General features: G+C 36.7%; 1 protein-coding gene across 3 annotated transcripts in view; it reads left to right on the top strand.

Annotated features, from left to right (window-relative positions):
- The window catches only part of LOC107040208 (dachshund homolog 2), a 293567-nt gene that overhangs the window by 131186 nt on the left and 138218 nt on the right, over positions 1 to 24163 (top strand). For all 3 annotated transcript variants that reach the window (XM_015260176.1, XM_015260177.1, XM_015260175.1), the window contains exon 4: positions 912 to 971. In XM_015260176.1, the coding sequence (XP_015115662.1) occupies positions 912 to 971 (60 nt within the window). The remainder of the gene's footprint in view (positions 1 to 911; positions 972 to 24163) is intronic.

Genomic DNA, 24163 nt, shown 5'->3' with positions numbered 1-24163 from the left:
GGGGGGGGGGGGGGGGGGATGGGGCGCCACGACAAACACCGGAATATGATTAATTCACCAACCCCATCTTGCCTACCGCGCTCATCTCTCTGTCTCTCCTCTGGGCTCATCTCGTGACCTTCGGTGTGACACACATCACATCAGTTCAATCCACTATCTCACAGAAATCTGAGATTAAAAAAATATCCCCCTCTCTCTCTTCCGGATCGAATGAATTTCCCTTCGATAATAATCCCTCGTCCTTGATGATGAGTTATAAATAAAAATGTCCTCTGAAAAATTCCTCCTCTCAGACGCAAAATGCGCAATAACGAATGGGAAATTAAGTCGAGTGTATATTTTCTTAGCGTCTCTTTTTAATCAGGAAAACTTCAAAAGAAGTTTTCTACCCTCGCTGATTGATTCAACAGGAGAAAATTAGAGGGGGCGGGGGTTTGGGTCTAATGAAAGGTTCAGGAAGGAGTAAATACTTCTGATTGAGGGTTTTTCATTTAATTCACGATTTATGCACTGATTGAAGAGTTTATTTGTTGGTAGATGAATTTTGTTGAAGGTTCGCGTTGGGTTTTCCACGTTAAATGTGCATTTGTTAGTTATTAGAAGATCTTTGATTGTTCATATTCAGCTGTGAGACATTTGTTATTAGTCGTTGAGCTTCGGCGATAGCTAATGATTTTTTTTGTTTAAAAAACATGGAATTTTATTAACAGACTAGTTCGATTTCTCAAGAATGCGCTGTTACAAGAACATTTAAATTTTGTGAGCTCTTGATAAGAGATTTTTAGAAGAAATGGAGTCGATTTAAGGGGAAAAGAATCATGAAATTAAGAATTTTTGAGATGTAGAAGAGAATTTCCGTTGAGACGAAAAATTCAGCCAAAATTTTCTAATTTTGTTCCATTTGTCCGCAGATCCGGAGTTTGGGAGAACTGCAGGGCTGCCTACGAGGACATTGTGAAGCACCTTGAAAGGTAGGACCCCAACAACTCATAAACAACGCTTAAAAAAATCATCTAAACCGATTTTCGTTCTCGGGAAAATATTTTCATCCTCAAAATTGTAGTTTAAATGACTCATATCCTCGATCCGATCATTCGCCTCCCTCTCATAATTCCCAATTACCCGAAAAATCACCGGTATCCGGGATATATCAGTGCACCAATCCCCGTGGAAAAACGCTCGACCAAAAATTCATCCCGCGATGATCATCAAAAACGGCTGATTTCGATCGGTTGGATATGGACTTCCGATAAATCAGCATTACCGTCAACATCGAGTTTCCGGCTGCAGGATGGGTTGATTCCTCTCACTTGACGCGGTAATACCAACATGATTTGTACGGTTCCATCCCCTCTCGCCCCCCCCCCCCGCCGCCCCTCCCCCTCCCCCATCGGATCTACGTGTCGTTTCTCCCTCCCAGCGTCAACCACCAGCCATTCCACCCAGTGGGCGAAGCGTCACGCAAAACCGATGGTTTCACCGGTGATCCTAACCACTTGTCACTTCACGGGACGCAGATCATCGTCACGACGTGCCCGTCCATCATTCGGGGATTAAATCATTCGACTGTCCCCGCAAAACTACCGCGGGCGGGCGCCCACCCTGGGAAAAGGCTTATTCAACGCACGAGAATTCTGTCAAATCAAACATTTGGATGTAAGAGAGGTGGCAAGGGAATTCAAGATTAACAATTTGCGTTGTTAGTTTTGTGATTGATGGGAAATAGGGAATGGAATTGAAAAGAGCGAAATTGCGCGAAGCTGGAACAATTTTTGGAACATCGAATAGAAGTTTCACCTTTATAGGGAATCATTTAAAATTTTTTTTTTAATTTTCATAACTCCAGACAAATCCCATTTGATGAACAATTCAGTAAATTATTGACATTTCAAGAAAAAGTCAAGTGTTCACTCTGCCCTACTCATCCCTATTATATCCGTAATTTTTAGAAATTGATTCTCTCGTAATTTTTTTTAGGAATTTAAGGGATTCAATCACTAACCTTTTAGAGATAAAACTCTAAGATTTAGGATTCTGTTTCTGGAATTTAGTGACACAATCTTTTGATTCTATGATTTCTCGCTCGATAAATTTTGAAATGCCGTAGATCCCTCAAATAAAAACATTTTTTCCCTTCAAAATTACAGGCAGATGGAACATTTTCGAGAATTAATAACGGAAAATTGAACAGAGTAAAATTTAAGAATTTTTTTGGAGATCCAAAATGAGATCAAATTTATTCAAATCGTATCATTTGGTCAGGCGAGAGTGACGATTGAATTTTTCTTTGAAAGATCCATTTTAATAGCAAAAATAATTTCTAATTCTCGATAATTCCAAATAGACAGAGTAAAATTACTGTTTTTCAATGTCTGTTTGCAACCTTTGCAATACCATAAATTTCACCCCAGAGAAATGGCTCATTTTGATTGACTAACCTTCATTTAAATCAAATAAATGGGTTTATTCAAGTAGCTCGTAACAAATCTTCAGTTCAAACACATTCCACTTGTATTTACGTTCTAATTCGCTTCAAATATTAAAAATAACTATAACCAAATATTTCCTGGATCGGAATGAAGAGCTTAATAACGCAGAGAACGATCTCATTAATATGCAATAATCCTGTATTTGATTCTGATAACAGGATTTTTTATTCATTCCATGAAACTAAAATACTTTCATTGAAATAAATCTGAGTTCAATAATTTCCAACAATAATATTGTAAATAGACTGAAGTCCCTCGGGCCAGTTGCAAGTTCTCGCAGGTACCTGCAATAAATTGCCTTAAAAATAAATAATAAATGCATAAATGTTATTCAAACGCAGGAAATTTAATGTCAAATCGTTCGACCGTTCAGTCCCTTCCATTTCACTTGTTCCAAACAAAAGTTGACATCAGTGTCAGTGGCAACAAGTTCCAATTCCTCGTCTGGAGACTTGACTCCACCATGAATATTCAAAATAAATCGCCCTTCCGAATGCCAAACGATTTCATTCGAGTTTGTATGTGAGTCAAAGGCCTCTCAAATAACAATGCGCGTTTGTCCGGCTAAAGCAAATAGAGAGTGGGCGATCGTCCGAAAAGAGAGTAAAGTGCACAATTGGTAGAGTGAAAGAGACAGACCAGGGGCAAGAGGGAAAAGCCAATGGTCATTGCCTTTGAATTGGAAATTACGTTTTGTGATTGTGTATGTGTGGGGGACCAAGTGTCGATTCCAACCCTTCGTGGCCATTATACCTCGCACCTTATCGGAATACATCCGGATACATTGTGGGGGAGGTATTCAACTCTTTTCACGCACACCACCCTAATCATTTTTTTGTGATATTACAAAAAAGAATCGCCAATTTCATGTCAATCACAGGATTGGGGGGAGAAATTTGTTCATTTTTCAATTGTAGCTTTTGAGGCGAATGTCGAAGGACAACTTTCCCAATAATTTTCATATGGATTTATCAATAAAAATCATAATGATGATTATGGTTATCATTTGACGGTCAAAAAGATTTTTCTTTCGCCGAAATTACGATTGGTTTCTGTACCGAACAAGCGATACTCTCGAACTAACAATTAGCTCGATTCACGGAGAGAAATATTCAATAAAAGTTAAGTATTTCTTTCGTAATTCTGGAGCGAAATGTGGTTGTAGGAAATTTTACGGAATTGTCACGGAATTTTTCCGGAGCGTTCCGTAATTTTTACTGAACATTTTTCTCTGTGAATCAGAAAATATTTTTGTGATTAATAACTTGGTTTAATTCAAGATTCATGTGATTTTAAATTGGTTTTATTATTTGAATTGGGTTTGATGATGTTATTATTCTTGAGTTATTTAAATATAATTTGAGGCATTATTTGATGAAAAGAACAAGGATACTTGTCATTTTAATTTTTGATTTCCAGGGAAAACTAGCGCGATTAATTGATTTAGTAACAGTAATAGTTTGAAATGCAATGAGGCGGAATAAATGTTTGATATAAATTCGAGTAGAATTGAGATTGATTCACTTGAGTATTTGCCGAGACCGAGCGGTTAATTTTAATTCCGGATGAATTAAAGGTTTTGATGCTTCCACACTGAAGGCTCAAAGTGAAGCCTCCGTATACGGTGCCCTATACGATATTTATTAGCAATTAACAATGTGGAACATTTCGTGAATTCTTTCAATTAATTCAATATTCCATTCTATGACGAAATATTTTCTTTTAATTATTGACTGATAGCTCCGTTCAAAATTATTAAAAATTCACAATTTATTGGGAAATTGATTGAATCCGATGGGAAAACTAAAAATAATTCTATAATATTAGAGAGATTAGTGAAATGGTCAGTAATTGAATAGTGATTATTCATTTGGTGATGAACCGAAGGTATTTCGACGAGATGTGACTGACACTGATGTAAATCTTTTGTGTATCCCTGCCCCTCCAGACTGGAATAATACGCGATGCCAGTGAGTATTTAACTCCAACGTTTAATTCTGATTAATCGTCCTCTGCATTTCTCCCAGGCGCCCCCGCAGGGGTTATTAATTGTTTGTCCTTCTGATTTCTACATGGACCGGAGGACTCCTAACTCTTCTGGTCGGAATAACGTTCTACGGTGGAGAGGCAGGAGAGAGAGAGAGAGAGAGAGAGAGAGAGAGAAAAGGGTATACATTTTAATCCGGATGATTTGTTTATGCTAATCCATCTTGAGCACGTGAGAGCCCATTTGAATTAACAGACTGAGAAAAACGGTTAATTGAAAACTCTGGGGTTTTCACGAATTAGGTAAGATCTGGAAAATCCGGGTGAGGTTCGGCCGACCAAATGACCAGTTTTTTAAAATTAATTACTCCGGATTTGCACGTTAAATTCAGTAAATATTATACAGTATTCGATATCTTTTTATCGTTTAACATGAAGTCTCATTGATCCAAATTGTAGATTGAGATAAAAACGAATAAGCTATCAAACAAGTTCTGCTTGAGTTCCGCTTGATTCTCCAACATGAGATCTCCCGCACAAATATCATATTCTTCAGAAAATCTGTCCGACCCGCACAGTAAATTAAATTAAAACTCCATTGAATTTTTTAATTGTTCCTGTGCCGATACTTCTCAAATCGTTATCAAACGAACGTTATTTGGCGGAAAGCTGGGGGGTGGGAGGTGTTGAAGAAGGGGCGATGAGTCTGAACTTTATGAATATTATTTTCCAGCAGATGTCTTTCCCGATAAAACGTCGTTGTCGGTGTAATTAATGACGTCTCAGGAATCACCCGAAAACGAGAGTGAGAGAGCAAAGTTATATACAACCAAGATGAGTGAGTCGCCGTTGGATGGCGGTAGGTGAGACGGGGAGGGGCGTGGAGGGGAGAGGGTGATGTTGGACGCTCTGATAAGGCGAAGATGGTGGGTTGAAATGGTGAAAGGGAGGCGGTGAGTCGACGGGGTTATAAGCTACGACAATGCGCGTGAATTATGCCGCAATGACTGGGTAGATTTTAAAGCCAGGAAGCCGACATTAGCCGCGTGCCTTATAACCCCGAGGAGACCATTGATACAAGCAGGGGGGGCTCTTTGCAATTGCCACATCGCGGTGGACCATTAATATTACTTTACCGGAGTTGTGTAATGCGTTTTAGTTCGGCTCTGTAATGACGTTGTATTTTCGGTCATTTTTTTTCGGTGCGCGAGATGACGGTAGGAGTTGGATGGGCCGTTGCTGGTCGCTTTTTCGCGAGGCTTCGATTGCATTTGAGGGGAATCGGGGAAGGATAGATAGATACTTTAAAAATCCGAATCTGGAAACATGTAGCTGAGATTGCGCTGATTTTATATGACTAGGGAGCTACGCCCCCGGCTCGCCCGCTCGCCAACCCCCATATGATCTCTATAAGATCCCGATGATACTATTCTGACCCTTGTGACCCACAATCCGATCCTTGTGACCCTGTTTTGGACTTTATTTTGACCCTTGTCACCCTTAATCTGACCCTCGTGACGCTTATTTTCTCTTGCATGACCATTATTTCGACCCTTGCGACCCTTCATTTTCGATTTCTTAATTTCGAGTACCAAACTTCCATCACCAAAAGTCAATTTGGATTTTTATAATATAGACAGAATAGAGAGATTGTATTATGATTTTTTCATCACGCACACTGAAGTGAAATTTTACGAACGCTCCGCATGCGCAAAATCCCATTTTTCACACATTACACGGAGAGAAATAAAAAATTAGTAAAATTAGTTACTTCAGTAAAAATTACGAAACTCGCAGTTTGCTCACCGATTACGGAATCGATTCAGAAAATTTAAGTGACGGTATCGCAATTTTTCACAGAAGCTTCAGGTAAAAATTACGGAACGCTCTGGAGAAATTCTGTGACAGTTCCGTGACAGTTCCGTACAATTTCCTACAACCACATTGCGCTCCGAAATTACGAAAAAGATACGTAATTTTTATTGAATATTTCTCTCCGTGTGTGATGAAAAATAGGGTTTGACAAATTTGTTGCATGCTTTTCAACATTTTATGTACGATTTTATTATTCAAATTTTGAAGAGAAAAACGGCATTCCCTTTTTCAAAACTTCAGGAAATATATAATAAATCTCAACAAACTAGAGTCTATTTTTTCAAGATTACAACATATTTTCATAGATACTTCATAAACAGTCAATTTTCTATCCTAAAGGCAATCACGCGAATCGTAAAACATTTATCTATATTCAGAATTTTTCTAAAAATCGCTCTCAGACTAAAAAAAGTGAGGTGGTTTAAATTCCAACCAATTTTTATTATTAATCATCAGTATTTTCATCACGATTTTGAAACAAACATTCAAAAAAAAGTAATGTCCCGTAAAATGTAGTTTGGATGTGCCTAAAAAATTGTTTCCTGCAATTAGCCTGTGGAATTATTTTCGACGATTGATCTGATGGTTTCAAACGTCTCGTTGAAACTGGTAGAACCAGTGGAGGATCGTACGAAACGATACCGTGATTGGAGGAGAAATATGACGGTGGTGTGACATAAAGTTATATTAGACTGGCTCCTGTGCAGGAGATACCGCTGGTTACTCGTCAGACAGTCCCCCCTCCGCACGGTTGTTATGCTGACCGTTTAGCATTCGCCAACCCGTTTTTCTCGTTTTTTTTGCGCGATCGCATCCTCCTGAGGTTTTACAGTTTACGATTGGATGGTGAATTGATAGATCGAGACGAGGGGCTACTCCCTTCATGATTGAGTGACACCGCGACTTCGGAATGAAGTCGATTTCACGTGATTGCATCGTTGATTTCAGTGATGCCGGGGAGATTGGATTTCAATGACTTCAGGAATCACGCCGCATGATCTCATGGCTGTTGTTGACTTCTAATGATTCCATTATTTAAAAATCAAACTGATTCGAGGGAAATTGCTTTTATGGAAATCACGATGAATAAAGTTTAATAAATAAGACAGGCGGAGAAAAACAGATCGTATAAAAATCTGCACGTATGAAAAAATCGTATAGAAATTTTCTATATGGATATTTTTACAAAAATTATTTCTATACGATTTCTATAGGTTTGATCCTATACGACCTGCTGCCACATGTATAGAAACATGTCGTATGGAGTTGCGACATTTCTCTACGTTTTTCTCTGAAGCGTTTAGACATCTTTCGTATGAAAATAAAAATTTATGTAAAAATTTATGTATAGAAATAATTCGTATGGAAAATATTCGTTTAGAAATATCCGAATATCATATACGGAAATCCTATAGAATTTCTATACGCAATCAGTATAGGAAATTTCTATACAATTTTTTTATACGTGTGTTCACCAAATAATACTATTTAGATGCACTCGGTCTTATTTCAAAGGTGTGTGACAATAACTGAGGAATGGTATCGAATTCACTTGATTTCACTCGGCCAATATCGACTTATTCGCGATGGAAAACTATCCATTTTGCCCCACTATTTTCGAATAATTCACATAAAATAAACGATTAATTTCTAAACATTATATTGGAGTAGAAAAATTATGTCGAAAATTCAGGAATATTATATTGTACGAAAGGTAATCTCGGAGCGAAATATAATTGTAGAGGATATTTTACAATTCTTTCGGCAAAAAAACTCCTCTATAGATACAAAAAATATCCTCTTGTACAGTAAAATTTCCCGGACCAGTACGGTATTTTTTTTCTTGAAGTGAAATATTACTGAACGTGTTCCACATGAAGAGAAATGTTCAGTAAAAATTACGGAACTCATAATTCGCTCACCGATTACGGAATCGACTCAGAAAATTTAAGTGAGGGAGTGTAATTTTTCACAGAAGATTCAGATAACAATTGCGTGACAGTTCCGTAAAATTTCCTACAACCACATTTCGCTCCGGAATTACGGAAAAGACACGTAATTTCTATTGAATATTTCTCTCCGTGCATGGTGCCGTGATCTCCAAGACGAGTGGCTACGTCGATTAGGATTATTCAATGGAAATTGAAAGAGCTGTATGAAATATTTCATGGAAATGAACATGCCATCTAAATGACGAGCATCAGGAGGTACTTGTAGGACACTAATTGCGTACAAATGGACTATCTTCGGATTCTGTATACGTGCGGTGGGGGATCACGAGTTGAATCGAGTGTTATGATTAATACGGACGCCTCAAGTTGTCAACAGGTCCCCTGATTACTCATAATTAACGAGTTTCGCATTTTCCGCTGATAAACGAATGTATTTGTTGTAATGCAACAACCATTCCGCAACATTTAACAACTGGTTATTGAAATTTATCAACTCGTTGAAAAATTTCAATAATGAGTTGTTGAATTTGTACAGCCGGTACTTCACCAAAGTCGCTGATCAATTGTTAATACATTTTTTCAATACAGTTTTCGGTTGTTGAATTTCAGAAAATATTTGTTGGATGCCAACAATTATTTTCCTCCGCGTGAGAAGCTAGAACTAAAAAGATTCGTTCTTTTTGAATCGAGACCGCTGAGAGCCATCCAAGGCCGTCCAGAGCTCAGAATTCATATTCACCCAATTTTGAGTTTTTTATGGTGTATCGGTGACCCCGATACGGATTTTAGGAGTTATTTATTCCTGAGAGGGATTATATCAGCCCAATGATGATAATCGCTTCCTCGAAAGGGATCATCGGAGACTGATACCTTCTCTTCCGAGTTATAAAGTATTGATTCAGTTTTTTTTATTTGATCACGCTAACATGCCCGAGGGACAGGACTAATTGTTCGTCCTCGAAGCGGCTCATCGATTTTATAGACGGTTCTGACCTTCAGGAATATTTACCAATTGGGGTAATACAATGATGGTTCATCTCTCCACAGCATAAGAAATAGAGGATCTCCAAATACTTTTACTATTTTTGTTTTATTAAAATCCTTTTTATTTATATTTTCAAATAATTTATCTGACTTTTTAAGAATCGGGAAGAAATTATAACACTTATAAACTTTTGACTGAGCATGCATGATTCGATTGAGAGTTCAATAATTGAAAATAATTGATTTTTCAGTTTAATTATTCTGTGAAAATTCAGAAAAATCAGGACAATTCAGGGAAAAATTGAAAATTTATGTCATTTTGTTTCTGAATATTCATGTTCCACTGAAAACTCATGAATTCCCGTGAATTCTACTTAAAAATCGAAATTTCATAATGATTTTTTCCCGAAATCCGATTCAATGTAACTCCCATGAGATTTACTATAATATCTTCCATGAAATTCCAAAAAATTTCTAACAGTGTAAGATTAAATAAAAAGGGAATATATAAATAACAGTGGTATATATCTTCAAATTGAATATCGCCCGTCACAAGCGCATCGTCAAATTCACCGGAAATTGGAATTAAAAAATTCCGGATTTTCGAATCATTACCAGCGATCCGTCAATCGCCGAGAGAAACTCCTCGAGTAAGAAGGGTATGAGAAAGCGGGTAACGATTGCAAAAGGGGGCGTTGTTGTGCCAGGGTGCATTATTAGGAGCCGTCACCCGGGTTAACGAGGCTACCGAGTAAACTTGGGTGTCCCCGAGTGTTCTCTAAGCAACAGTGTACTCTGTGCATGTTGGCTTCACTAGTTGACAAAACGATGATTAATTAAAAACATAATTAGTCCAGCTACCACCATTGGACACCTATGTGCATGCAGTGCCTCATTCAAAGGCATCAAACACGCCCACTTGCACTAAATGCACCATGAAATTGTTACATTCTCTTTTCTGATTCGTTTCTCGTCGTTAGTCCTTCATTTGTCGCGCCTCCGTATCTCGTTATTTTAGGATTTTCCACGATGATTGACAGGAGTTAGTCGGTTGTGCCAAGGCAAATACAAACGTGTGTTTCCTTTCAAAATTCATTAATTTCTTATTAAAAAATTTTCGAGTATGAAGTGACAATTGGATGAAATTGAAAAATTGAATAGTCATTCTCAGGGGAGTGACATTGAATTCGATTTAGGGGAAAAGCATTGAATTTCAGATTTCACTGAAAATTTAATAAAATTAAAAATTGTTAAGTGACAGGAAGACGAGAATTCTTCAACTTACTTGAATTTTTAATCAAAACATGAATAGTCGGTATCCAATTATGCAGAATTGTCAATGAATTGCCGTAATTCCGTTTTCCGGAATTCCCGTAAAGTTCTCACTGATATCTCTGAATTTTCCTGATTTTCCATTAATTTTCCCGAATAATTAAACTGAAATTTACCGTTTGCACTGATTTTTCTATGAAATTATAAATTTGGAATTACAAAATTCCTTGAAATTTCAGTGGAAATGTTACTTGTTAGAAATTTCCAAGACCCTTACAATTTTTAACAGTCTAGAATTTTGCCCATTCTCTTCCCCTCCATTTATTTTGTAAACTATCAAAGCAGATCGGACCAACTCTTCCTTAATTTTGCAATTCCACCCGAAATTCTCAATTCACAAGATTTTTCTCCTCCAAATGCTGCTAAAAATAAAGCTCCAAAATTAATGAGGATATGCCCGCGAAATAACCGTCAGAAATGGGAAAATTTAATTACACAACTCGGGTATCTCTGTAAATCAGCCGTGAAAACAAATACCCGAAGTACGAAGAGGCCACAATGAGAGCTTGGGTGGTACGTGTGGATGGTTGTATTGTGGTAGCTAAGATATATTGTTATTAAATGGTCCCCCTTCGACGCTTCAACACACACGCCAGTATATTACGTACGAAAAGCCCGTTGGTGGCCTCTTCTCCCACTGGTTTTTCCCACATTGCGCGTCAGGGACTTCTTATTTATCCTCCTGCAGCATGCGATTTCTGTTTGAATCCTCCAAACCGTCAAATATCCCTTCATTTTCCCCAATTTCTTCTCTATCCAATTCTCATGCAATTGTTTCTCATCCGTCCAGTCCTTGTTTCACCTTTCATCTCTCATTCAATTTATTAGAAATGAAAACAATGGGACACGCGTGTCCGGAAATGTATCCGACGAACGTGAAAAACACCTCCGATTTAATTGAAAAGCGAGAAACCGGATGTGCACTTTAGCATCAAATAAACTCTCCCTATGAGTTTAAACATTTCCGCCTCTGCATGTGTATCACGAACGAATATCGAGTGGAGGAGGAGAGGTTAGTGGGTTCAACTGGCACTTTTGATAATTAACTAATATTTGCGGTGTCCGAAGCGCATTGCGTTGTAACTCGCGAAGAGGGAAAAGGGCAGTCCCCTCTCTCCTCACCGGTATGTACTCACTCATGGACCAGCTTACAATGATTTTCACTGCGTGTTAACCCCCTTCCCCCCCGACGTCTCATGTATCTGCTACATGGTCACGTGTTATCAGACCCCATCCAAATACGTAACCCTCCGCATGCATTTTCGCGAGAGGAATGGGGAAATCGTCCGATGTTCGGACGCATCAGATTGGGAGAATATCAATGATAATTGAGAATTTCGGATGGTCCATGTTTTAAGGTATATCCCTAGAAAATACGTTTCTCTTAAGATTGTCCCTGTGTTTATCATAGCTAATGCTTATAATAGTCCCCAGCCATTGAAGAAAATGCTAACTAGCTGTATTACCCAGTTTAGGAGTTGATAAATAATGAAATGCGGGCTACACGCGAGGCAATTTTGGAAATTTTTATCGTGTTCAAGTTCCACTGAAATTTCAGGAGATCTCGTCAGTGAAAAGTCAAATATTCCATTGATTTTCTGTTCAAATGATCTGGAAATCAATAAAATACCGGATTTTATCCAGATTTCTGCCAATTTTGAGGGAATAATTGAATTAAAATTTATAGTTCTCACTGACTTTTCCTTGAAATTGTGAATTTTCAATTAATTGAAAGTTCAGGGATATATTTATCGAAGTGTTCCTGAATTCTAATGAATCTAATGAAATAATTGAGCTGACATTTACAGTTTCTATTTTTTTTTACATAAAAGTTTTAATTTTGAATGAAATAATTCCTTAATTTCGCTGAAACTATGATATTATAAAAATTTTCAAGAAACGTATATTCCAGCCAAAATAAAAAAAAATAGTTTAAAGCCTAAGAAATTGCTTTATTTGATTCCAAAGCATTTGGTTGTAGGGGAGGATGGGGCAAAACGGTCCCCCTTCAATCGTCAATATTTTCCGATTCAATAATCCGATTGGGATGAGTTGGAGCTCGTTTTGAAGAATGAAAAATTATCTTCAAAATGAAGTTGAAACTGGGAATTTTCACAATGTCATTCACAAGTTATTGACAATTGAATGGGGGCCGTTTTGCCCCACCCTCCCCTACTTTTAAAGACAATTTGTGTTAAAAAAAAGACGAAAAAATGAAGATCGAAAATATTTTTGTCAACGTAACTTTTGAATTATTATTCTCATCATCATTTGCATCCAATTAACTTGAGTCTTGTTTAATTCAATTATCATTTATTTAATATCTTTTTAATTAGTTTTTATTCTACTTTTATTATTATGAGTTTCCATTCCATTGATAGATCGAGAAATAAGTAATCCAATTTTTTTTTATTGGAAAAGAAACAAGAGTCGTAAGACGTTTGGCGTTGACAGCCAGGGTAAAGTGGCAACTTGGGTGACAAATGATTGGTCGATTGGTCACTCTCACCAGTGGTAATCGTTTTCCAATTGTAATACAACACTCCCTCCCTCTCCTTAATCCATCAAAACTGTGGAACTGTCTCTGGCAAGTCGAATGTTTCAAACTCGGAGAAAAAAATAAATTCACGCAGTTTCAACAGTTTCTCTGCAGGGGACTGAAAATTTGAAAGAATTTAAATAATATCTGAGACACTATCTCGCAGATGCCAAAAACCGTTTGGAAATTATCCATAAATCTCACTGTGGTGGGGGCAGCTCTGAATCTACAATTCTAAAGCTTTTCCATAAAACACTCGACAAAATGCTTCGCCTGCACTTTTCAAGAACATACACATGTTTGATGTGTAAAAACCAGGGAATCTCGGTTCCCTTTCTGATTCACTGTTGAAATATGTAAAACCGCATTCAATTTACATGGAGTCATATTCATCCACACGGTGTTTAAGTGCTTGGGGATTAATTGAATAGTTGAAGAGAATTTTTTTTTCGTTTCATTCAAAGTTATTAAGGATTTAAGGTTTTATTTACTTCAGTAATCATCTTTGGTGAATGAAAAACTTCGTCAATAAATTGATAATTAATTATTTAGTTATATTAACAAAGTTATAGCAATTAAGGAGAAAATCGCGAACAAAAAACAGTTGGGCTTTCAATTGGAGAATAAATATCTTTAGATTAATACGATTCCTTGTTTATGGTTATTATGAAGTGTTGATTGGCCTCAAGATCATGTATTGTTTATTTTTTTTTTTAACATCCCAACGCTTACAACAATTTTCATAATAAAATTCTAATAAAATTCAGCTCCAGTCAATCCCCACAACCAAAAATACATTTGGAAAAATTCATTTTTATCGTGGTGACAAATTAATGGGAATATCCACATTGTGTTCAAGTGCTTGGGTATTAATTGAGTAGTCTAATTAATTGATTAGAATAATTGAATCGAAATTTTTCATCGTTGCATTAATTAAAATTTTTTAATGACTTAACATGTTATTTACTTCAATAATTATCTTCAGTAAATAAAAAAATCATAAATAATATTAATTAATTGTCACAACATATCACCGAAGTAATAACAAAACAACGATGAAAGTTGCAAATAGAGATCATGTATTCTTCATTTCTCTTTTGAACATTCCAACGCCTACACAAATTTTCAATTTTCAAAATGAAATTGTAATGAAATTCACGTCCATTCAACTTCCAAAAACCAAAAATAAATCTTAAAAAATTCATTTTTATCTCGATGACAAATGGTCTTCAGTGTACAAAACGTAACGAGAGCCCCAGAATGAAATAAAGTAGACATAAAAAAGCATAAAAAAGCGAAGAAGTGGAATGAGGAGGGGGTGAGAGTGGGGATAACACTGTGGGATCGTTGGAGCTCCACAGATGCGCCGTGACTGATGGTCCACACTTCCAGATGTACTGTACATATCATCCTGTATCTGTCTCTCTCCCCACCACCTCACCTCCGCCCCACTCCCACCCCCCTCCCGTGTACTTTTATCAGCAGTTGTTTGTTCAGCTCGCTTCTAAATACAATTTCTGGTGCATAAAGCATAAAGAAAAATAACACAAAAATATGAAATAAAGGGTTTTCAAGGAAGAAGTGACGAGAGGGGAGTTGAATAAACGAGATTGACTCGACACTTTCGGGATATATATATTTTTAGTATGATGATACACGTGTAAAACCTCGTGTCACCTCGTTGTAAGCTTTCGTCAGATGATTAACTCCTCATCCTCCTCTTGAACCTTCAACCGTGCGATATGTTTATTTTTTCTCTCTCCCCTTTTCAGTTTTTTTCTTGTCCATTTTAAAATAGTTCTGAGACATTGTTTGTTTACATGAGCGTAAATTGAAACAATTAAGGGCGGAGTGGAAATTAAATTTATTGGATGTGAAGAGCGCAATAGTTCTGGTAATCTAAAAGTTTTATCCGGTGAATGGCCCATGCAAATTTCAATGAATTTCGTTATTAAAATTAACAATGTCATGGAAATGTCAGGAGAAATGTGGAATTTCGTTTCAATTAATTCATGTTTTCAATGATAATTCAAAGCAGTTGAAGAACTCTTGTCTTCTTAACGATATTTTTCTATTTTTTCTCGCCCTCTTTTCATTCTGGCCTTTCATGTTTCTTTTGAATTGATTCTCAGACATTTTTTTTGTGTACGTGAGTGTGAATACATTGAAACAATTACGGGTGGAGTGGAAATTGAATTTATTGGCTATGAAGAGGGCAATCAATTCTAATAATTTTAGGTTTTTATTCCGCGAAAGTTCCAGTTGAACTTTAGAGAATTTCATTATTGAAAATCAACAATTTCATGGAAATATCAATAGGATCGTTGCATTTCATTTCTACTAATTCATGACAGTTCATAGAAAGCCGGGAAATTCACGTAAATATATTCAAGACTTTTTATTTGTTGTCAAAGTCTGAATAATTCGGTACTGGATATTCATGTTGTGATTGGTAATTCAAGTCAGTTGAGGAATTCTCGTCTTCTTGACGATATTTTTCCATTTTTTCTCTCCCCCTTTTCATTCTGGCCTTTCATGTTTCTTTTGAATTGATTCTCAGACATTCTCAGACATTGTTTATATGAGCATGAGCACATTGAAGCAATTACGGGTGGAGTGGAAATTGAATTTATTGGATATGGAGAGTGCAATCAATTCTCGTAATTTAAGATTTTTATTCCGTGAAATTTATTTCGCGGAAATTTCATGGAAAAATCAATGGAAATGTTGAATTTCAGTTCAATTACGTCATAACAATTAATAGAAATTAGGAAAATTCACGTGAATCTATTCATGACTTTACACGTATTTGAAAGTTCAACATAATTTGATTACTGAATATTCATGTTTCGATTAAAAATTTAAGTAAATTAAGGATATCTCGCCTTCTTAACGATACTTTTATTTTTCCTCTCTCCTCCGTTTCATTTTTTGTCCCTTTTACATGAGTTTGAATACATTGAAACAATTAAGGGTGGATAAGAAAGGGAATTGATTGCATCTGAAGGGTGCAATCAATTCTGATGAATGAAAATTTTTATCATTTGACGATTCCACTGAAATTTCAGAGAATTTCCTAATTAGAAATTCCCAATTCGATGGAAAAATCAATGGAAACCTTAAATCTTGGTGCAATTACGCCATGAAAATTCACCGAAATATATTCCTGAGTTTTCATTTATTTGAAAATTCGAGAAAGTCAGGGAATTCTCGATTCCTTGATGACATGCTTATCTCTCCTCTCTCCCCTTCTCCTTGCTTTCTCTCTTGTCCCTTCTTCAATAATTCCAAGATACTGTTTGTTTACATGAACGTAAACCCGTTGAAACAATTAAGGCCGCAGTGGAGACGAAATTTATTTCACATCAAGAGTGCAATCAATTTCGATGATTTAAAATTTATTCTCCTTTCCCATAAAATCCCTCACACACTATTTGCGGTTCCAATCGGATATTATTCCTCACGTATCTCCCCACGGAGAAAATTCATGTAATTCACTTTCCCCTTATCTTTATTTACTTCTTTCACCCCAGCTAAAAATTTCTCCCAATAAAACTTCCAGTCATTTGTCAACAGTGTTCTACCTTCAGTTGTTCATATCGTTGAGAAAAAAAATATGTAAAACACAATGTAGCAAGTGGAAGACATTCTAAAATAATAAAAGTTGCCGTCATTTGTCAGAAAGACTGTTTCCTCAGTCCAATGCCACCTCGTAATTTTCCGAGGACGTGGCAGCTGTGGCTTTTCGACGCGCTACATTCAGCTCTCTTCGCATTTATTCACCCCCTCCCCCCTTTCTTCATATTTCCCCCTGACTACTTTTATTTTTCATTCCTTCATCCCCGTCTCAATTTTTTTTTGTTTTGCACTGTCACCTCTTGCGCGCGTAAGTAGCTTCTTTAATTTTACGATCTGTCTTTTTCGTTCTCCCCTTTCTCCTTCAATATAATTCCCCCGTCACGTAGCACATCGACCAATGACAGAATAAAAGTGAATTCAATTTTATAATCTTTCATGCTACTGGATTTCACGAGAGGAGGCGCACATTCGAGTGAAAATTGAATAAAGCGACATGACATTCTCACACTATTATGAACAGAACAGGGTAATCTCGTCATTTTCGGGAACGTCTTGTGGATACTGAAGACGATAATAAAATGGAATTCACCCCGGGAACCAGTGGCAATAATATGGCGTAACAAATGTGCCAGACGACTTTTATGAAAACGATGGGATGCAAGAATTTTTGTTTGTTCCGGGACTAGTTAATTTTTTTTATTCTCGTGGAGAAATGGATACGCCCTTTGGACACCGTGTGAGTCGGTTTTTCGGAGGCTGTGAATGATAAAATGTTGAACGTGATCGAGGGCTGATGGTGAGTCATAAAATTTTGAGGAGAAATTATGATTTTTTGCGGAGTGAAGTGCAAGTCAATCGGCACATAGATGTATTTTCATATTGTAAATTGTTCTATTTATTTCAATATGTTCATTGACAATGAGTAAGTTCATATAGTTATGCCAATGGGAATAGATAACTCAATCATTCTAAATGAAATTTTTATTATTACTTGATAATTAATTCGTTCTCATCGCCGAGTGTACAATGATTTCATTTCTAACTGATAAAGTCGTCGTTTGCATTGAGAAACACTGTTTTTGCTCCCAAAACTATTCATTTGATCCGAGTAAAATGCAAATAAGAATCAAGTTAGAGTTTGAATGGAAGTAAAGAAAGTTTATTCAATTGAAATAAAGCTTTTTTCTAGTCATGATTGACAGAAATTCTTTTTTCACAAATGGGTCACCTATTCGAAAAAAAATGAAATGTCATAAACAATTGGATATTCATTTTTAGGAGAGTAACATTGAATTCAGTTTAAAAATCATAAAATATCAGAATTCACTGAAAATTCACTGAAATTCCGAATTTTTTGATGGTAGTAGTTAACTAGAACTTCGAAACAAATCATGCATATTCAGAACCAAATTTAACTGAACGTTCAATTAATTGAAAATCCAAAAATATATTCCCCTGAATTTCCCTTATTTCTACCCATTTTCATTGAAAAACTCAGCAAAAATTCACAATTTCTATTGATTTTTCCACGTGATTTTGAATTTTCAATTACGAAGTTCCCTGAAATTTCAGTGAAATTATAACGTGATAATTACTAAGGAATGCATACCGCAATATAAATCCACAAATTGATAACAGTGCAGACGATGTTCGTTCATTCCGGGACTAGTTAATCCTTTTTTATACCCATCGATAAATGAATACATCCGCCCTTTAGATTCCACTCATGCCGAGTTTTCGGAAGCAGTGCGTGATAGACTTGAGCACGATAGAGCCCCTAGTGAGTCATAAAATTTTATGAAAAAATCATCATTTCGAGTGAACCATTGAATAGATGAAACTTTACATCAACTCACTCTTACATATGCTCATCACCGATTCATGGTTCACACTCACCATTAAGAGCTTTCAGTCTGTGCTAATGCACTCCTTTCGAGACGGCTATTCACCTCGACGTTTCAATCCGTTCCATTCAACATCTCAAATTCTTTTTTCAATTCATTTTATTCCCTCGATGTTGTTTTTTTTCTCTTTCATCACGCGTCATCACATGGAAACACTCGATCCATCTCCCCGTTCCCTCACCCCTTCATTTCTCATTTTTCGTTTTACTCCGAAATTCATGAATTGCGAACTGACAATCGTTGTGGGGAGAAATTGTGAAAAAAAAAGGCAAAATTCATTTTTGTTTATTTTTCAATGATTTTTTACGGAACAAAAGCAGATGAATGACATTGTTAACACACGACGAAAAAATGCTGTTACAACTTCATGTCGTCTCTGTTTGCCCTTCCCCCAGAAGAAAATTACAAAAAAAATTGGTCAATGTATATCGAGTGTGTTTGACGTCATAATGCACCTGAAAAACCATGGGGTCGACAAGATGTAAAAGGGAATATGTATTTCAACGTCGTTCTACACACAAAGCCATTGAATATGGAGAATGGGTAAAAGGCAACAGACCAGAGAGGGTTTGACAAAATCCCCCATTTGTGGATCGCTAAATATTTCATTTCGTTGTCCCTCTGAACGTTTAATTTCAGCTCAGGTGTACNTTATAACGTGATAATTACTAAGGAATGCATACCGCAATATAAATCCACAAATTGATAACAGTGCAGACGATGTTCGTTCATTCCGGGACTAGTTAATCCTTTTTTATACCCATCGATAAATGAATACATCCGCCCTTTAGATTCCACTCATGCCGAGTTTTCGGAAGCAGTGCGTGATAGACTTGAGCACGATAGAGCCCCTAGTGAGTCATAAAATTTTATGAAAAAATCATCATTTCGAGTGAACCATTGAATAGATGAAACTTTACATCAACTCACTCTTACATATGCTCATCACCGATTCATGGTTCACACTCACCATTAAGAGCTTTCAGTCTGTGCTAATGCACTCCTTTCGAGACGGCTATTCACCTCGACGTTTCAATCCGTTCCATTCAACATCTCAAATTCTTTTTTCAATTCATTTTATTCCCTCGATGTTGTTTTTTTTCTCTTTCATCACGCGTCATCACATGGAAACACTCGATCCATCTCCCCGTTCCCTCACCCCTTCATTTCTCATTTTTCGTTTTACTCCGAAATTCATGAATTGCGAACTGACAATCGTTGTGGGGAGAAATTGTGAAAAAAAAAGGCAAAATTCATTTTTGTTTATTTTTCAATGATTTTTTACGGAACAAAAGCAGATGAATGACATTGTTAACACACGACGAAAAAATGCTGTTACAACTTCATGTCGTCTCTGTTTGCCCTTCCCCCAGAAGAAAATTACAAAAAAAATTGGTCAATGTATATCGAGTGTGTTTGACGTCATAATGCACCTGAAAAACCATGGGGTCGACAAGATGTAAAAGGGAATATGTATTTCAACGTCGTTCTACACACAAAGCCATTGAATATGGAGAATGGGTAAAAGGCAACAGACCAGAGAGGGTTTGACAAAATCCCCCATTTGTGGATCGCTAAATATTTCATTTCGTTGTCCCTCTGAACGTTTAATTTCAGCTCAGGTGTACTACTCCCGTCTCAAACTGCTCTCTCGCATTTTACATTGGGTCGGATGCGTGGCGGGGCGGGGGGAGGGGGGAGGGGAAGGGGTTCGACGCGTGCAGGAGGGTTAAGTACAAAGGCAAAACCTATCGACATTATTATGTCTTTTTTTTAACAATTCTGAATTCTTGGCTCCTATTTATGATTCAAATAACGACCGCCAATTGCATTCCGGGGATTGAGGATTTTTTGCTGGCTACGTACCCTTGTTAGGAATTTTTATGCTTGTATTTCAGGTTTATTTGATTTTTTTTTCTTAACTTTGCAGGGAGAATATTTTAAGAGATTAAAGGCATGGGGAATGCATTCTTGGGGATTTTTTGGGATGTTGGGTATCAGAAGGAACTTTTTTGTAGGGTTGATTGGGGAATTGATTATTTTCAACCCGTGAAATCATCAGGATTATGTTAATTCTGAAATTTAGGAAGTTTGCTATTGACAATTTTTGGCTGAAATTTTCGGGCATTTGTGGATAATTTAATGGAAATTTGAGATTCAAGTTCAGTTATTCCAAGAAAATCGATAGAATTCTGGGAAATTTAGGTAAATATATTCTAAAGGTTTCAATTAATTGAAAATTCAGCGTAATTTAGTACTGGATATTCACGTTTTGGCTGAGAAACCAGTGTGTCCGAGAATTATGTTCCTGCTGCTCAAGAATTTAGAATTCCATCGAAATTTCATGATTTTTACCAGTTCAAACCAAATTTACTGTCACTCTCCTAAAAGTTACTACTGAACTGTCCATGAAATGTAATTTTTTCCCCACCAGTGTAATTAATAAAAAATTGATAACGAGTGAATTTCTTTTATTGAGCTTCAGAATTTGATATCGAAAAGACAGGAGAATTCCAACTAGAATTTGTAACGTATAGACGACCTATTTTGCCCCTGAACTTTTCTAGGAATAGATTGAAACCTTTGAAGCCTATAAAATCAATTTAAAGAGTTTTATCATACTTCTAGAAAAAAAATGCAATCATTGTAGTAAAAATTAGAACAATTCTGTGAGATTTTCACTTAAAATACTTAAAATACTGTGAAATTTCTTCCAAGTCAGTGCGAAGTTTTCAAATAATAAGAATTATTTTCTCCAATGAAGACTAAGATTCTTCATTTGAAGGAACAAATCTTGTGGANGGGGGGGGGGGGGGGGGGGGGGGGGGGGGGGGGGGGGGGGGGGGGGGGGGGGGGGGGGGGGGGGGCTAGTAGAAAAGGCGCATCCCCCGAGTAGTATCGATCGTTGACTTTAAAATTCAAAGAGACCGACAATGGGTTCAGTTTCCCTTTTCCTCCAGTTACCTCTCGCATACACATTTTGCCTCAGCTACAATATCATATTCCTTTCGTTTCATTGTCTGTGAGAAAGAGAGAATGGTAGGTGGGTAGGTGGCTGAGGGGGTGGGAGTACCCGAAAGCCCCCGCGCTAATAATAAAAGATTGCGCCCTCTAAGCTATGGATTCACTTCACAACGAAAGAAAAAGGTGGATGGGGATTTTATTTTTTTTCTCCTCTTCTTTTTTATTACGAGAAGAAGAAAGGAGAAAATGGCTGGTACGTAGGGCCCAATGTGGGGTAAAAAGGAGAGACCATGAGCCTTTTCCTAAACTTTGGTACTACATCATTCTGGACGATAGCTTACATCCCATGGTTATAATACTCCCGTTGAAAAGTTTCGAATTCCAACGTTGAATTTAATATTCCAAACGCAAGATTTTACGTATATAACATTTTATGTATCTTACGTCTTCTGTATACCATTGAAAAAAAATTAAATGGAATTAGTTGAAGATCGAAGGGGGGGGGGGAAGAATTGATATGTGAGGATGCGGAGTGATATAAATGATTTTCTTGAAGTTTTCGATTTTAAAGTAATTTCCCGTCTGGCCTGAGTTTTGATTTCTGTTTTGTAATACTGGGAAAAATTTGCAGACTCCCTTGTATAATTCATTATTGTACTTCGCATACACTTGAAAATTTTTGGCTAAAATTTCCGGTACACTTTCTGAAAATTTCTATGGTATTTTAGTTTCATTGAAATTTCAAGCAATTTTCTCATTAGAAAATCAGAATTTCATGGAAAAATCAATGAAAACTGTAAATATCAGTTCAATTATTCCTTCGAAATTAATGGAAATCAGTAAAATTTCGGTACAAATATCCTTGAATTTTCATTTGATTGAAACTTCAAATACGTTGAGGAATTCTCGTCTTAATGTTTCTCAAAAATTTGGAATTTTATTTCATTTTCAGCGAAATCTGAAATTTCATGTTTATTTTCCCCCCTAAATTTTTTTCAGTTTCACTCTCCTGAAAATTACCAGTCGACTGTCGATGAAATTTCAATTTTTGTTTAAATTAATTTAGTCTATTCTGAATAATTATGAAATTAAAGCATCCACATAATATTAATGGAGCTACTTACGGCGCTGATTTTAGGACTACATTAAAACTATTATGAATTTCATAGAAATCAGAATAATTGAACTGCAATTTGCACTTTTCATTGAGTTTTTAATCAAATTGTGAATTTTGAATGACGAAATTCCTTGAAATTTCAGTGGAACTGTCCATTGATAAAAATGTCTAAGAATTAAAAATGCGCTAGCACTGCAATTTTCTTTGTTTTCACGTAATAAAGTACATGATAATGTTTTTTGAATCATTTTGTGTTTCGATTCTCCTAGATAAATTCAACTTGAAATTTCTGTGAATATTATCGAGCAAATATGCATTTAATTTTTCACCTCCGCAACCCTTGAAACTGTTTATTCGGGACAATCTGACAAGAACCCAACAGGAGAGCCCCAACAATTTTCGTTATCGAGTCACGTACGGGTTAGGATCGTTTTTCCGTTTGGATTCCCACGAAATTAAAATGAAAATTTGCGCCGAGTGGACAGCCGAATAGGAGATGACCCTTCGTAAAATGATTTCTCGGACCCCCGAAGGCTCAGCATTCCCTCCACCCAGGGCGCAAAACCGTATCAACTACAAGTAGATATGGCACCGAGAAAATGTCGCCAAATTGTCGTCAACCCTAATGATAAATTGCGCCCTTGGCACTCGGGAGGGGGGGGGATGAGTCGGTGGGCCGCTGGGATGAGATGAGACATCCTCACGCGCTTGCGAATCAAATTGCAATTTGTTATTTGTAATTCCGAGTGTCGCTTAATATACTCCCCGTGGCATTCTCCCTTTTCTCTTCTCGCATACTTCGTTATTGTTAGGTGTGAGGTGGTGGAAAGGGTTTTTGGGGAAAATTAACTGAAGGTTGATGAAAATGCTTGGGCAAAGGTGAGAGGGAGACATATCAAACCCTCGTTTTTTCGCCCCTACCCGTGAAAATGGGAAAAAAATTGGGTTGAAAGGGTTTTCAGCATTCGCTAATTTTGATGTTAACAGCATTTCGAATTTCTCCAAAGAATGAAAATAAAATATCACTCATGACGGTTAATCAATAGTTTCAATGCATTCTTGTAATTTTGCACAGGTATATAGGATGAAATTCACTTTTGGAAATTTAGTTGGAATGATACATCGGTCAAACACTTTTTCCAAGAGTGTTGAACCCTATTTTTCATCACGGTGACTGAAAAGTGGGATTATGCGCAGGCGGTGCGTGCGTAAAATTTCACTTTATGCACAAGTGATTAAATATACTATTCTTGTTTATTGTAATTCTCGCCATATCGGCTTTTTTCCAGCCTTATTGGAATAAATTAATTTAGGAAATTAATTAACAGCTTCCGCACTCCGTCCAAAAAAACCAACATGTGTGTGAAAAAGTCCAACTTTATGCTTTAGTAACATAACATACTAATTTTGATAAATAGTACCTTTCATCACTTGTGCGTAAA

This window comes from Diachasma alloeum, unplaced genomic scaffold (assembly GCF_001412515.2).
Source record: "Diachasma alloeum isolate Michigan unplaced genomic scaffold, Dall2.0 Dall_scaffold_00325, whole genome shotgun sequence".
In the NCBI taxonomy this organism is placed as follows: Eukaryota; Metazoa; Arthropoda; class Insecta; order Hymenoptera; family Braconidae; genus Diachasma; species Diachasma alloeum.
This window is presented reverse-complemented; position numbering and strand designations above follow the sequence as displayed.